At 41.4% G+C, this 15,224-nt stretch overlaps 1 protein-coding gene across 7 annotated transcripts in view; it reads left to right on the top strand.

Annotated features, from left to right (window-relative positions):
* Positions 1-15,224, top strand: part of arb2a (ARB2 cotranscriptional regulator A) — a 133,182-nt gene that overhangs the window by 93,873 nt on the left and 24,085 nt on the right. Inside the window, exon 11 of one of the 7 annotated variants that reach the window (XM_023818278.2) lies at positions 3,450-3,894. The exons of the other annotated variants lie outside the window; for them this stretch is intronic. Coding sequence (XP_023674046.1) covers positions 3,450-3,541 — 92 coding nt within the window. The 3' untranslated portion in view covers positions 3,542-3,894. Of the gene's footprint in view, positions 1-3,449; positions 3,895-15,224 lie in introns of those variants that run through there. 7 annotated transcript variants of the gene reach the window in all.

Raw genomic sequence — 15,224 nt, 5'->3', positions numbered from 1 at the left:
CCATGGTTATTTCTGTGTGTGCATTTCCTGTAGAAACACTGTCCTGGCTGTGTGTGGAGCATATTTATCACTAGCATGTAAATGATAGAACACATGAGCTCCATCTCACAGCACGAGTCCACTCCTTTAAAAATGGCACAGCACTTCATGTTATTATATGAATGGTTACCTTTTTATTAACCTTGCTGTGTGTTTATTATGCGTGTGTTTCGTATATTTTACTGAGTAAAAACTGCCTTGCTATTTCCTAGTGATGTGAGGGAGAGCGTTTCACTGTCTGGGACAAGCAGGATCTCAGATGTTAGCTGAGTTTATGTATGAGGTTTTGCTAAACCGAAACTGGGCTGTTAGATTTGCCGTACCATGCCTGCCCCATCTGTGCATCCTGACTCTAACTGCAAGCGCTAATGAAGAGTGCCTGTGCTTGCACTGGCCACTGCAATGAGGCTGCCATCGTAAGAGACGGTTATCATGCACTGTGCGAGATGCGCACCGGTGATTCAGCGCCTTCTTTAATAAAGGTTTATCAGTTTTAATGAATGGGATTGTGCTGTAAATGATGCTACTCCTGTAGATCCACCCCAAGCCCACTGCAGACTGGCCTACATATTGGGTTTTTTGCAAGGTTGGATTTTTGTTGTGTGCCGGCACTCTGGGAGGGTCACAGGGTGAGTCACTGCTGGTAGAAAGCAGGGTGGGCACTGGGAAACTGGGGGGTAAAAACAGACATTAACGACAAAAAGTGACACAACTATCATTTGTGCATTTGACATTTCTGAAGGGTCTGCACTTGACGTGTCAGTTGAAATTTCTTCCTTGAAGATTTCCTTTGCGATTTACCATTTATTTCTGTACAATCATTTCAAATATATAGCAGGTGAAACACCCCTAGGAAGTTCTGAAATACCTCCATTAATGGGTAACCACTAGAGGACTGATAGCCAAACAACTTAGCAAAGCCTTTAAATTTTTTTTCCTTATTATGTCCACAAGAACCATCTTACGGATAGGGCCAGTTCAAGAGTAGGTCTAAGCTTGGGCACCAGCATTGGACCCATTGACGATCCCCTTCATGTGGCAGCCTTGACTCGTCCCGCTGGAACACCGCCAAGGAGGGACAGCTCACATACAGATGGCCAAGAGGTTGAGCAGACAAAGAGACAGAAGTTTCTCGTTCAGATGAATGAAGCGCTACAAGGAGCCACTGATGCTGGTTGCCAGGGCAGTGAGAGCCTGTGCTCTGTGTGGCCTGGAGCAGAGCCGGAGGCGGAGCTTTCTGTTGCTGCTGATTGCCTGTGTAGCAATACTGGTACCAGCATGACTCAGGGCCGGGGGGTGATGCTGACATCTCTGTTTATTGTCTTTGTTGTGAAAAAAAACTCACAGATACTCTCCACTGTTCCGTTTGTCTGGATGGGGAGTTTCACTAGAAGGCCAATGCTTCACTGCCTGCAACTACCTGAAAAACCAGCAGGATTTTATCTTTTACGCACTCGCAGGACACAGTGGAAAATAATGCAGAGATAGGCTGGATGGTTCTTGAAGCCTGTTCTCCCACAGAGATCTGTGTGCTTCAGAAGGCCCCAGCTGCATTGTTGGCCCAATCAAAGGCTGCATTCTAGCATTCAAGTTCTCCTGCAATCTGAATGAGAACACTGCTGTGTTTTTTGCATCTGCCTGGGTAGAGTGAACCTAAATGAACTTGTCAGTTATTTGAATTGAAATGACTGCCTTATGCAACTGCGTTTTATATAGATTGTGTGGACGTTTTTCCCAGTAATGTTTTCCCCCACATTTGCCCCTGACTGGTACAGCATTTCTGACGTTGTGTTGCTCCTTAGTGAGTGAAGAAGTTGAAGAACTTCACTTAATAGTCCCGTTTGAGCTGCCCTTTTATGGTACTTTATGCATGTCAAAGGTTATTTGGATTTTTTTGGATTTTAGTAAATTGGATACATTGAGCCCATCTGTTGTTCTAATGGCACAGGGTTGTAGAGACCTCCCCAATCCGCTAAAAGTGCTTTGACCCAACTGGTGAATCCTAATGATGCAAAGCTGGACAGTGTGCCTTCACCTCGGTGATTTGTTTCCTGGCTCAATTATTAATTACTAAGAACATATTGAACTCAACCAGTGATTGATTGTTAACAAAGTAAGTTAATGTGTATCTAAACTTTAATTACATGTCCTGCCCTAGTACAAGGATCTGAAAACCTGTTTGTAATTAACCTTAATTGCATTTTTATTGAGGACCACATCTTGCTTTGTTTAATGTATAGTCCTGAGGTTTCCCTTCTTTCTACACTTTCCGTTAAATTCATTAAAAATAGTGTGAGTTAAATTTTCAATTTAAAATGTATGACAGTGTAGCCTGTATGCATGTCCAATTGCACTCACTATATTTAACTCAATTAAGTACTGAGCAGCTTACAGTGCTTCAGAGAATTTCTCTGGTTTAAAGTGTGAGGAAAGAAATGGCAATTTTTTGTGAGATCAGAAGTTTGCTTATAGCTGTTGGTTCTCTATAAGACATTTCAAAACGCCTTTGGCACACCATTGAAGAGCAATCATGGGTTCCCTCAATATTGACCCCAAAGCACCCAGTGTTGTAGCCCAAGCCCCTGGGGTCAAACTTGACCTGTCTCCTTCAGTTATTTTTGAACTGTGGAGGGTATCTTTATAAATAGTGCTCAGATAACTCATTGCAGCATTTCACTCCTCTCTAGAGGAAGAAAAAACCTCTGCCATATTGCCCAGCTTCATCATTTCAAAATCCTCTGCATTTGTTGTTGAATGACTAAACCAAAGTCTTGAGTAATGTAATTGTGTTTATTTCACTGTTAGTTAGATACTTAACTCTTTGTTGCAACGTGATTGAGGGAAGGACAGCTTTAAAGTTTTTACAGTCACCTCTTAATTTCTCTGTCTCTCTTGCCCTCTTGGTCCTGGAGGATCAGAAGAAACAGCCTTCATTTTCTATTCCTCTTTAAAATCGTGATGGGGACCTAAACATCTTTGATCCGTCTCCTACAGAAGATGACTGGCAGGCCCTGACCCACTTGGCTTGTGGCTTTATGTAATGAGATGAAGTTTAAAGGGAGAGTGTGGGAGCATTGTGCGGCTCCATGCCAGCCTCTTTCTTCTCTCCTGACTCTCAGAAAAATGTTTCTGCGAGGGTCAGACTCGGCTGAGGCGGACAGGGCAGATAAATGTGACGTGGTCTTTGAAAAGCGCAGAAGGATTTTGGAGAAACCTTTTTCTTCTCGTGTCATGGGATCCACGCTATCAACATGTTTTCGTGCCGACCGTTTCCGTGAGCGCGAGCGATCTCAAACGTCGAAACAGCACGTAGATCCCATAAATTCCCTAGTCAGATCTGTAATAACCAGCCGGTGAGAAACATTCCCCTGCAGACATGATTGATTGAGTGGTCTCTGTCTATTTCGCAGTCCTACTACCCCCTCCAGTACAAGGTCCGGACGGCACTCGGAAACCGGTCCGCCCTGGAAAGCAGGCCCAGCAGGGCGCCTCAGTTGGATGACCTTCCACTGTACCCTTCCCTTTTTTCTTCCTAAAACAAAAGAGACGACTCACAGCTGGGGATTGCTAGGATGAGGTGCCGGCCTTACGTCTGACATACCACGTAAAGCCCCGGGCCTCTTGAGATTCAAGGGAACGCTGAACCAGGGAACTTTGATCACTTGTATCCATGCCTTTCATTTTCCTGTGTCTAAAGTGCCTTGTGTTGTGTACTGTCTATACCAAAATGCCAATGTTGGATCAGGTGCAAGATCAAGGTGCAAGACATATTGATGCATCCGCACATAGATTTACTAGGACCCAATTACTGGCCATTTTGAAGGAAGAATCTAAGAACTGCTCTTGTTTGCCAAGTCCATTATTAATTAAAGCAGGAAGGTGTTCAATGGTCATCATGAATGGGCTGTTTATTCACTTTTCATCCTGAAATCAATATATAAAATGATATTCCATTCAGGATAGTGTGAGCATGGACGCTCAGCTTGGGGAGTAACGTAGCTTGGTTTCAAACCATCCTGAGCTGGGAGCTGTAATGAGTGACGAGATTTATTTTTTCGTCTAACTCATTTTACACAAGGTAATGTGAAAATGTAGCCCCAGCTGTTTGAGCTAGAAAAGCTTTGCCATTCCTTTATGCTACCTTTTGTGTCCCTGTTGATCTCATCTTATCTCTGGGCCTTTTTCCTCATAACATCCTCGACTTAATCTTGTTCGCGGAGATTTTTTTATTAGAAATTTTAAATGAAATCCGGTTGCTAAGCAACGCAGAAGGTCAGGTGAAGCCTTCAAAGTTTTTAAGAGCCATTCTTGCCTATATATTTGTGGGATATCTTGTGAAAATGGCTAAAAAGTCCTTTGGACCATAGGGTTGTTTAACGTCATTACTCTTTGTATGAACATTTGAAGGAAAACCCTTAGGAATACAATCTTCTGTTTATGGTTGAGGCCATAAAATACAATTACTGTAGTGTCTTGTAGTAGTACAAAATAATGCCCAAATATATACCAAATGTTTTTTTGTGTTGTATTACTTGTTCATGTGAGGCCTGAAGTGTAAAGTCCCCCCCCACCCCAATTGAAAAATGTTTTCACGTTTCTCTCGTATTAGTGGATAGATACTGATAGATACTGTGAGCTCTTGACAAGGAGGGTCAATTTTATTCTTATAAACAGTGAGTGTTTTCAGAATACATTAGGATCATCATTATTACCTGGGTGTGCTTAATTCGTTGCAGTGACAAAGGAAGAGGTTGAATCATTTAACTTTGTTGGGCACTTTGTGATGCAGTTAGATGAGCCTGCCGTAAAGGATAGCAGCCAGTGGCAGTAATGCACTTCCCAGGGCAATTTCTCTCCGTATTCAAAACTGGCCCATTCAAGTGGCTGAAGTGTGTTTTCTTTTATTAGCACTTCACCAGGTACGTGCAGTTCAGAAGCATGCTTTGCTTATTGAGACGGCCCACCGTGCATCACAAAAAAAGCTGTCAGCCGTCCGTATGAATAAATGAAAATGCAATAAAACATTTAAATGTTAGCTCATGGACTGATTTGCCCAAGAGAGTGGCAGAGTGGTGAATATTCTGTTATTTTGGTGCCCTCTTTTATACAGTCCCCCAATGAGAGACTAACCCCCACATGTGAGGTTATCACTGACTGATAAAAGAAGAATCCAAGGTGTTAACGTTTGTACGTTAATCTGTGCTGGATAATCAGTTTGTTTTGCCACCCTTAGCCAGTGCAGACAGTGCAGACTGCTGGGTGGCAGCAGCATAGCTGTTGGGGAGGTGTATACACAGACCTCATTGCTGGGGGTCTGTCACAGGGGGAACGCAGCAGAGAGATCCGCTCGTGCGTCATCTTCCGGAGGACCTGCCGGCAGGGCAGGTCAGGTGTGTGACTGAATGGTTCATTATTGGGCTGTGATGGATTTATCAGTCGATCAGGGCAAATAAATGGCTCCTGCGATGCAGAGTAACAGCATTCTCAAAATGAAACCACTTCCACGCAGTTTGGCAAAAGGGAAAAGAACTGCCTAGTTTGTTTTGTTTCAAAATAGCCATGCAAGCACATTTAGGCTATATTTAGAAACATATAAGAGCTGCATATTGAAAGGGCTTCATAACAGCGATAAAATTCCAAGAATTGTGGTGATTTCAAATAAAGTATCACCAATTATCCTGAGAGGAAAAATACTAATAATTATACACCAGTCTGGCAATAAGCAATAAGCAATCCTTTTTGATGTTTTATGTGAATGTTCACTTTTGGTATAAAAAAAACACCATTTTAATGTGTAAATTTTTATTGCAAATGTTTGTTGTACATTTTAATCTCTGTCTTTGTGGAAATTCACAACTAATAAACAAAGAACTGCCGAGAATATATTAGGGATGTACATAATTGCACAAGATGATTAAACCTCCTTGAAGGTGCTTGAGTTGTAATCAGTCTCAAATTAAAATGTTTGTTTCATTTTTGCCTGGAAATGGGAAATTATGAGTGTAGCCGTGTAAACAGTGTTGAAATGATTTCTTCCCTCATACTATGACTGCAGCTATGACCTTGGCTTGTTTCACACGTGCTTTGATGGCAGATAAAAACTGTATTAAGAATCTTTGAATATGGTGCAAACAGCCTATGGTAGCAGCTCTCAAACATTAAGGAAATACCTCAATTAAAAGATGATTTCCCACAGCTTGGCACCGAGAAAGGAGTAGTAATAAGCGAGATTTGTTTGTGACTTGGGAAGCCGTAATTATAAACTCCTTTGAAAGTGCTGCACTAGTTGTTCTGCAGAGTAATGAGATAGGTCACACTGATCCGGCCATGATGCCATCGCCCGTCATCCCGAGCTTCTCGTCCGCTGGAAAGCTGAAATCCTCCCAGCTAGGATACATGCCAGGTGCTTCTTTGTAACCTACTAGAGAAGCTCGGATCACCAGAGTGAGTGTGAATGAGATGATACCAGTGGAAACTGCAAGCAGGCACACAAACCGTGGCACACTGGGCCGGCGGTGTCACGTTTTAGCATATTTAAGAATTACTGTGGAACATGTAATGCCAGTGTTTCAGCTTCTGTTACATATACATTCTGTAGTCACTAAAAAGGGTGCCGTGCAATTTCAGATAGGCTCACGGTTAATGCAGAGTTTGACTTTTTGGCCGAGTGACATCACAATCAGATGTGGAGCCCGGCAGTCAATGGGTAGCTATTTTGAGATGATTCTGATTCTACTGACATTGTATGTATTACATTGAAATGCAATATATTGTGTAAAATCACCGTGCAAAAAATTTTATTTAAATTTTTTTTCATGATGCCGTAATATACACTTAACATTGATAGTATTATACATAAAACACAAGATTAATTGCCATCTGGGACAAACTGTTTTTTTATTGTAACATTCATTTTCATAAATAATGATCACTCTGGTATTGTTTGTTGTTATGCTGTTTTGTAAGAACATCTTACTACTTGGCACAAATCTGCAATGGTGAGATCCGCTCTTTTTTTAAACCATATGATTTATATTATTCTATTAGAGTAAATTCCCTCTTCATAACAGGATATTTTTTAACAAAACAAGTTGGAATCTCAGGCAATGCATGATGTCCTTAAAGTATCTTTTGAGTTAGCATTTGTTAAGAGTGATCAAAGCCAAATTCACTGGAAATATCTGCCAGCCAATATTCTAGCTTGTATTGTACCCATCTACCACCCCCCACCATTTGGAGCAATACAAATACATAATTGTAAAATATAAAGATATAGATTTACAAAAAGAATATATAAAATAAGATTCACAATTATCTAAAAAAGTACCAAATAAACAAATTGTAGTATATAAATAAAAAGTAACAAATAGAATAGAATTATTACACTATTAGCCTATTGGCCAACAAACATACTAGAGTTATAGTGGCCTCTTTCATTACATGCATAATATTATAAATAGAAAAAATAGCTGCATCATTTATCTTTTGTTCATTTCTCATTTTCTCTTTCCTATTTTTTCTGGGCACCTGAAGGCTTTATCCGTTTCCTATTCAGAATATGAATTTGGCAATCGAGCATCAATACGTGACCCATTCCCTAACACTGTCAACCAATACTCAAGACTAAACCAGTTCACCTTTGTGGTGTGCAGACTGGCTTTATATTATTCTTAACGATTTTGTACAAACCATAAAAAAATGCAACAACATGTCTGTGAAACTATATATTCACAGTATCATGAATAAATTGTGGCTTATTTGGTAGCATTTTTGTAGTGTGACTGATTTTACTAATTGCTAAAGTACAGTACAAAGATAAAGGTGTGCTATTTCATAGATTTCCCCGCTCCCCCTACCTTGGGCTTCCAGTGGGGCGACTTGAGGTCAACCCAGCCCTGCCCCCTCCCCATTTCTGTGCGGGTACCCAAGTGCCACACCCAGCAAGATGCCACCCTGGGCAACTGCCCATGTCGTCCAAACCTATATCTGCGTGTCGGGTTACACAGCAGAAATGTGTAAACTGACATTTCTATACAGCATTTTATACTGTGAACTCCGGTTTCCCCCCACAGTCCAAAAGCATGCTGAGGTTAATCGAAGCTACAAAACTGCCCATAGGTATGCATGTGTGAGTGACTGGTGTGTGTGTGCGCACTACCCCATCTTGGGTTGTTCTCTGCCTTGTGCCTGTAGCCTCCAGGATAGGCTCCACACCTCCTGCAATCCTGAATAGGACAAGCAGTTGCAGAAGATGGATGGATGGATGGATGGATGGATGGATGGATGGATGGATGGATGGATTTTTTACTTTGACAGTTGAAATATGTAAATAGATTGCAATTTACCTTCCTTGTTCTGGATGGAGGCCTCTCACAGAAACATCACTTATGACCTTAGAGGTAGTGAACTATCTGTAATGAAATGCTTACGCCTGTTATATTTCCCCCTGGCCCCTTGGGTTGCCCTGCTATGTAATATGAGGAAACAGTTATAGCATTTAAAGAAACAGAGAGGTCCACTTCACATGTAGTGCCGTCACTCCTTGGCGTGGTTCAATTATGAATCAAAAGGGGAACCGGCATCATTTTGAAGGGAAGACACAGAAGTGTGAAAACACTTAGCCTTCCGCTAAGACAGTTGACTTCTGTGTGGTTCTGAAGAAACATGAGCTGGAAAGCCCTAATGGACCCCCTGATGCAAGACAGGCCGTCTGCTTTATTTCCTTTATTACAGTGAGAAATAATAAATGTGGAAGTAAGTCAGAAATACGTGATGCCATTTTAATCCTCCGTTTATCCTGTAAGATCCGACTCAGTGTAATTTCATCTGTTGACGTCTATGGGACCTGGTTGTTGTTCTACAGAAGAAATGAAAGGAAAACAAAAGGGAGGGGGTGGTACCAAAAAGCTTTGCACACCCCTTGCTAAGTGAAGTTGTCACCAGTTGTGGAAGAGCGCATATAAAACATCTAAATGAATCGTCTGGCACCAGACCGCTATCAGACTGCAATTAGTATAGTTAGCATCTCAGATGAAAGAGTCAAGTCTAGGTCAGCCAAGGACTTCAAGGGTCTTATCGGTCTGAGGTTGAAGGGCAATCTCTCCTCTGGCTTAATCTGATGCCATGCCTGTGGAGATTTGCTGAAATCTGCAGTGACCTTTGGCCACTGAGTGTTGCTTCTGGTCATATGTAATTGGTTGCCTCTGTGTGGAGCTGCTACCACACCCTATATGGATGATCTGATCCCTGACACAGATGCAACGCTACAACTTAAACCCTTTTTGGCTTTGTCGCCCTCTTGTAGCTCCTCATTCTCTTAAATTGTCCCAGACATCTCGTTTATACTGTAACAGCTGTGTATTAAGGTGGCCTGGATCGCCCTTTTTTTTGGCCTGCTGGTTTTGTTCACCTGCTTGCATGGATCAAATAACAGGGAGCCTTACAAAATAGATTCCTTCCTGAGCTGTGCAAAATCCTTCTGGGAGAGCCAAAAACTGGCTCTACAGTAAAGAAGAATAAACTGTATTTTCCTCATGTACAACAAATACAAAGAATTCTGAAATGGTCAATAAGTTAAATCTTAGCATGTCATTATGAAATGCAGAAAGCCTGCAACATGCATATATTTTTTTATTTAGAAAAATTCAAGACAGAAATTAAATTAAATTTTTAATTTAATTGAATTTTCTTGCGTGTTTTTCTTTACTCATATATGCATATATATTACATATATCACACAATTTACCTTAAAGCATCAAAAGAGCCAGCCCATATTTGTGCAGTTTTGTTGTGTTCAAACAAAGAATATTTGATTAATCTAAGTCTGTGGAGAGTCACAGCTAAAGAGAATGGAATTTTAATGACATAGTTGTCATTTGCCTAATTACTTTTCTGTTCTAATGTGTTTATATATAGTGCATGCATGAAGAGTATTGCATGGAATGTCTCGTGTTTTAGCTGTGTATTTTATTGATGCAACTTGGTTGGTATTTTGCTGACCGTGTTGGCCCATGCGCTAGTTCCAACACACAATGCTTGACCTGAATATGCCTCTAGGATTGTTGCCTCTGTTTTGTGGAAAATTATGTTACAGTCAGGGATTGACATAACTGGTACGCAAGTATGCGTTCATCTTTAAAAGTGATATGTGTGGCAGTCGATTGTTGTAACAGCGTGAATGCGTACGTATCTTATGTGCATTTGTGCCGATATGACTATAGAAATTATTGTGCATTTTAACCTTTATATGCTAATTCGTACTTCATTTGCGGTAAAGAGGTACACGATAATTTCTTGTCATATCGGCGCAAATGCACATAAAATACGTACACATTCACGCTGTTACAACAATCGATTGCCACACGTATCGCTTTTAAAGGTGAATGCATACTTGCGTGCCAGTTATGTCAATCCCTGGTTACAGTGCTTGTGATGTTTTTGGCACTTTCTGTCCCTATTTCTAATCCTGTTTTCTGTGTCATGTGTCAGTGCCACCAGTGATACTCAAGCCCCAGCTACCCACGGTGCACGGCAAAAGCAGGGGAGAAAGTCCCTTCTGTTTATGGGCCATGGCCCAGAAAGGGTGGCCTCACTTTTTTCCCGATCCTCTCCCTCCATAGAGGAACAAAACCGTGCATGACTTGCGCTACTGTGGCTGGCAAAACGGCGGCTTTCTCTCGCACCGTCTCTGGTCTCTCTCTCTCTCCCTCTCTCTTACGTGCTGTCTACAGCACTAATGAAAACGTTAAAAGTTAGAAAGGGGGCCTGGTGACTTCCCGCAGCATTCAGGACCTGGCTTGGCTCCAGGATCATGACTGCTGTGCCATGCTTAGTTCTAGCTGACTGCATGCAATCCGCTGAGCTGGCGCGGCATCGGACTGACCTTTTGGCTGAGGATCACTCCCACCCCATTCCCATGACTCTTTTGATTTTATTTCCCTCCCATTTGTGTTCTTTCTGCATGTCGCTGTTTTGTAGACACCAGCAACTGATGAGTGCAAATATACACTTTATTACTGTGGACTCAAGTATGTGTGTATGAATGTTGAGAGGACATCCATCCAATTTGAGGAATTATAGTACAGTAAACATAAAAATTTTGTATATGAATAAATGATGATATTTGCTTTTTATTTCTTAGGTCATCGATCCAGAAGGGTTCTGTTATCTCTCTCTCTGCGTATATCGATGGGGTGGCCGAGGGTGGCCTTTGAATTTGCTCAGAAGTTAGGTGTACTCCCTTATCCTGGCATTAATTTAAGTCTTCTTTATGGTAAATATTTCCACAGAGCCTTTGGCAAAGTTAAAACATCACTCCTTCTCTTTGTATTTGGGAACTGTCCACCAGATCACTGTCAGATCTCTATTTGCATAATTATATGCTCCGGTCTGAAGGGAGAACTAACCTCCACATTTTACGGGTCACGTATTTGCAACAATCAATGTTTTATTACATATACTTAAGAAAACTTGAGAAAACTCTCTTAAAAATCTTGAAGTATTCTTTCCCCCTCTCTTCCTCTGTCCCTCCCTCTCATGAATGAAGATCTTATGCCACATTTCAATATTAATTCATCATATGAAGAAGTCACTTTGATTGACTCAAGAAGAAAAGGCCATACCTACTGGATTGCTTTTGATCCTCGTACAACTGGCTCATTTTGTTTTTATTCACTTCTAATAACTTCACATTTTAAAATGTGCAATGGGAATGTAACACATTTTTCAGCTCATTATACAGTGCTTGTCAGTCATATTGTCTAAAGTAAAAAAAAAATAAATATGCATATAAACGACTAATTACAAAATCAGTGTTAGAGAATTTTTGGTCTTTTTCAGTTTGTTTCCTTCTCTACATGCAGATTGTGCTGGTGCAGTGTTTTTTTGAGCATTTTTGAATTGAAGTTTCAGGAAATTAAACATACAAATTAATAGTGTGATATATAGTATATTACACCAAAAATGTGTGTAGTCACATATTCATAAGCTCATACATAAATATTTAGCTACATACATGACAAGTCATATTGCTGTTGTGCTGCATGGTACGCTGTATCTGCCCTCCATTTTTTGATCACCACGGCCGCCCTGCAAGCTGCCGTCTTGGCCAAGTAGCCCCAGACATGCTCTGCGATGTTTGTCTGCAAAGATCAACCAATCAATACCCTCCCATTTAAAGAAGTCTAAGGTCAGCTTTGTGCTCTGATAATGTGAATTGTTTTGTGAGCTAGTCAAAGGTCAGATAATAATTATTTTTTTTAACCCTTCCCCTGTCTAGAATTGATCAGTTTCGCTTCGCTCACGGCTGACGACTCCCTTCCGCTCCCTTACGCTGTTGTTGAACAGTACATGGGTGGCATTTTAAGGTGCAGATTCCGCGCCTAGCCTGGCCACACGGGCATCATCTCCAGATCAAGGCAGAAGCAGAGAGATGGAGGAGGCAACAGTGGGAAGCCGCGCAGGGCTGGGCTGAAGGGGGGCCCCACCGCGACATTCCTGGGGGGGGCTGCTCAGGCTTGTGCCGCTCTGGAAATTGGAGTGCACATGCACGCTGACAGGTTTAACAAGGTCAGGGGCAGCAGTAATCAACATGACACACCGTGAGCACAGGAGTGGCCCCCAGCCCCAGTATGAGGGAGCACTTCACAGAGGTGCATCATTAGATGATTACAGGAGCAGCGGGAACATTCCTCACAGGTGACTGATTCTATGCTGTTTACATGGGAAATGGATGGAGGAAGTGCAGTGTCTTCTGTTAACATCTGTTACCTACAGAATTGGTCGACATTATTGGCACCCGTGCGTTTTGGCATATGATCTTTGATATCTTCTGAAAGAACGTGGACAGCGAGACAGCTTAGCTCTATATGCACTCAGCTGCTCAATACACAACAGCGTAGGAGTAAACATTGAGAATGAAAAGAGAAAGTATGCTATGGTGTATTTATTCATACCTTTTAGAACAAATCAAGGCAAATGAGAATAGCCAGTTTGTCATTTGCAGTGCAGTTAGACTCACTTGTGATAGATTGCTGGTATAATGATGACATGGATTAACCAGTAATAATCTGTTTAAAAACCATGATCCTTTTTTGACGTGGAAAAAGATCTGCCTGAGACCATCAGAAATAAAGCTACTGTCACCAAATATAAAGCGGGATACTCTGAGACCGTTTCCACAGGTGTTGGCATACCAGCTTCCACAGTTTGCAGTGTTATCATTAAGTTTGCAGTTCTTGCAAGTGTCAAGAGTCTCCCAGACGTAGTGGGAAGAGGAAGATTTACTGAATCTTTGAAGACTGGTGTGAACTGTTGGGGAAAAAAACATTGAACATCCAAAGAGCTTAAAGCTGACCTGGAGTGACGATTCCAACCTGCACCATATGCCACACACTAGACTGAGGATGGCTGCATGGGTGGGGGCCAAGGAGGACCCCACTGTCACACAGGCACAGGTCTGGCATGACTGATCTTTGCCGAAACCCACCTGGATAAACCAAAATCCTTCTGGGAAAGTGCGGACCGATGAAACATTATAGATCTGTTTGGCAATGCAGAGCAGTGTTTTATTCACAGGCAATAAAAGGAGGCTTATAAGGAAAAGGATGCTCTATCTAAAATTAAATATGGTGGAGGTTACAAAATGTTTGTGGACTACCTGTTGTGGACTACCTGGGTATTTTAAAGTGAATCACCATGTGTCACCATGGCCGTAAATTAAGGGGTGAGTGGGGGTTGTAACCCTTCCAGTAATCAAAATTAGTTAATACACCCCCCTGAACCCCCTCAACTCCTTACCGGTCACTTAGCAGCCCTTGGTATCACCCTAACCACCCCCCCCCCCCCCCCCAGCACCCCTGGAAACAGAAGCATGAAATCGAAGTCATGATTAAACAGGACAGTGTTAAACTGGCCAGCAGTGAATCCTGATCTCAGTCCGATTTAAAATCTTTGGATTGACCTGGAATCTGCTGTTGGTAAAAAGGAATCCTGCAAAAGAACTATAATAGCACAGAGTGCCTGAATCCCGACTTCTCATGGGGCTGTTTAGCTGTGGATTTGACTTGTTGGTCCAGCATATCCCCCGGATGCATGACACACACTTGGCCATCCAGTTCTGATGCTTGCTTGCCCATTGCAGCCTGCATTTCTTGTAGTGGGAGTGATCTCTCACTGTTAATATGCATTGTCTTTATCTCAGTGCACGGCCAGGCTAGCAGAGAGCATTTGATCTGCTATTCTTCTATGTCGGTGATAGCTGACCAAAGTTTTACTTAAACTGTTCCCTAAAAACAACAGTTTTTTTCCCCCACTTGCTCCGATTGTAGATGCCCATAAGTTATATTTGAACAGTAATGATACCATTACATTATACAGGATGGTAGGCAATTGTATTTTAATGACTTTTGGGAATTAATGCTAATGTAAAACTCATATTACATTACGCTCTGCTTGTCGAACTGTAATTTTATCATTTACACATTATGGGAGTGTGGTATGGCGGCCATATTGCTTTGTGTCTCCAACACATTAAATTTGTGTAAGAAATAAATAACAGTTTGCATTTAACCTACGGTCCCTTAGTTTAGTCGTCGTAATTGTACTTTTGAATATGTAGTGCAAAAATGTGTTGTCACAAGCCAGTTCAATTTGTGCAAGTGTACATGTAGTTTTTGTGAAGGGGTATAATATTCAGCAGTAGAGTGATCCACAGTCCAGCTTAAAGAGCTGAAGAAATTCCAGAAAAAGTTACATCAGTTCAGTGATTCTATGACTCTCTGGTTTAGGAACCTCTTTCTCAGTCTGCCTATAATTTCTGCATGTAGCTGCATAATCTTACTCATTTATTGCTTTTGCTGAAGCTTTTCAGTCAAGGGTCTGTCCTCTTTACAGTTTCAGCAACTAATCTAGAGCATCTGACTTTCACATTTTTAATCATAATTCGTGTTGTACTTGTGGTTTTACTATAATATGAGTGGTTGGCATGAAATCAAATTTAAAAAGAAATTTCACTATCAGAAATCCATGATTTTTTTTGTCCTCAAGCATTTGAATTTTGTACTTCCTGCTTATAAACATTAAGTGAAGTCAGAACATCATTAGCCTAGGAAATCAGTGTTTGTAGGAAGTACGTTTACACCACGTAGCTATTATTACGGGCTAATGAATTCTACCCATATTGACTA

Source organism: Paramormyrops kingsleyae, chromosome 2, assembly GCF_048594095.1.
Source record: "Paramormyrops kingsleyae isolate MSU_618 chromosome 2, PKINGS_0.4, whole genome shotgun sequence".
NCBI classification, from domain to species: domain Eukaryota; kingdom Metazoa; phylum Chordata; class Actinopteri; order Osteoglossiformes; family Mormyridae; genus Paramormyrops; species Paramormyrops kingsleyae.
This window is presented reverse-complemented; position numbering and strand designations above follow the sequence as displayed.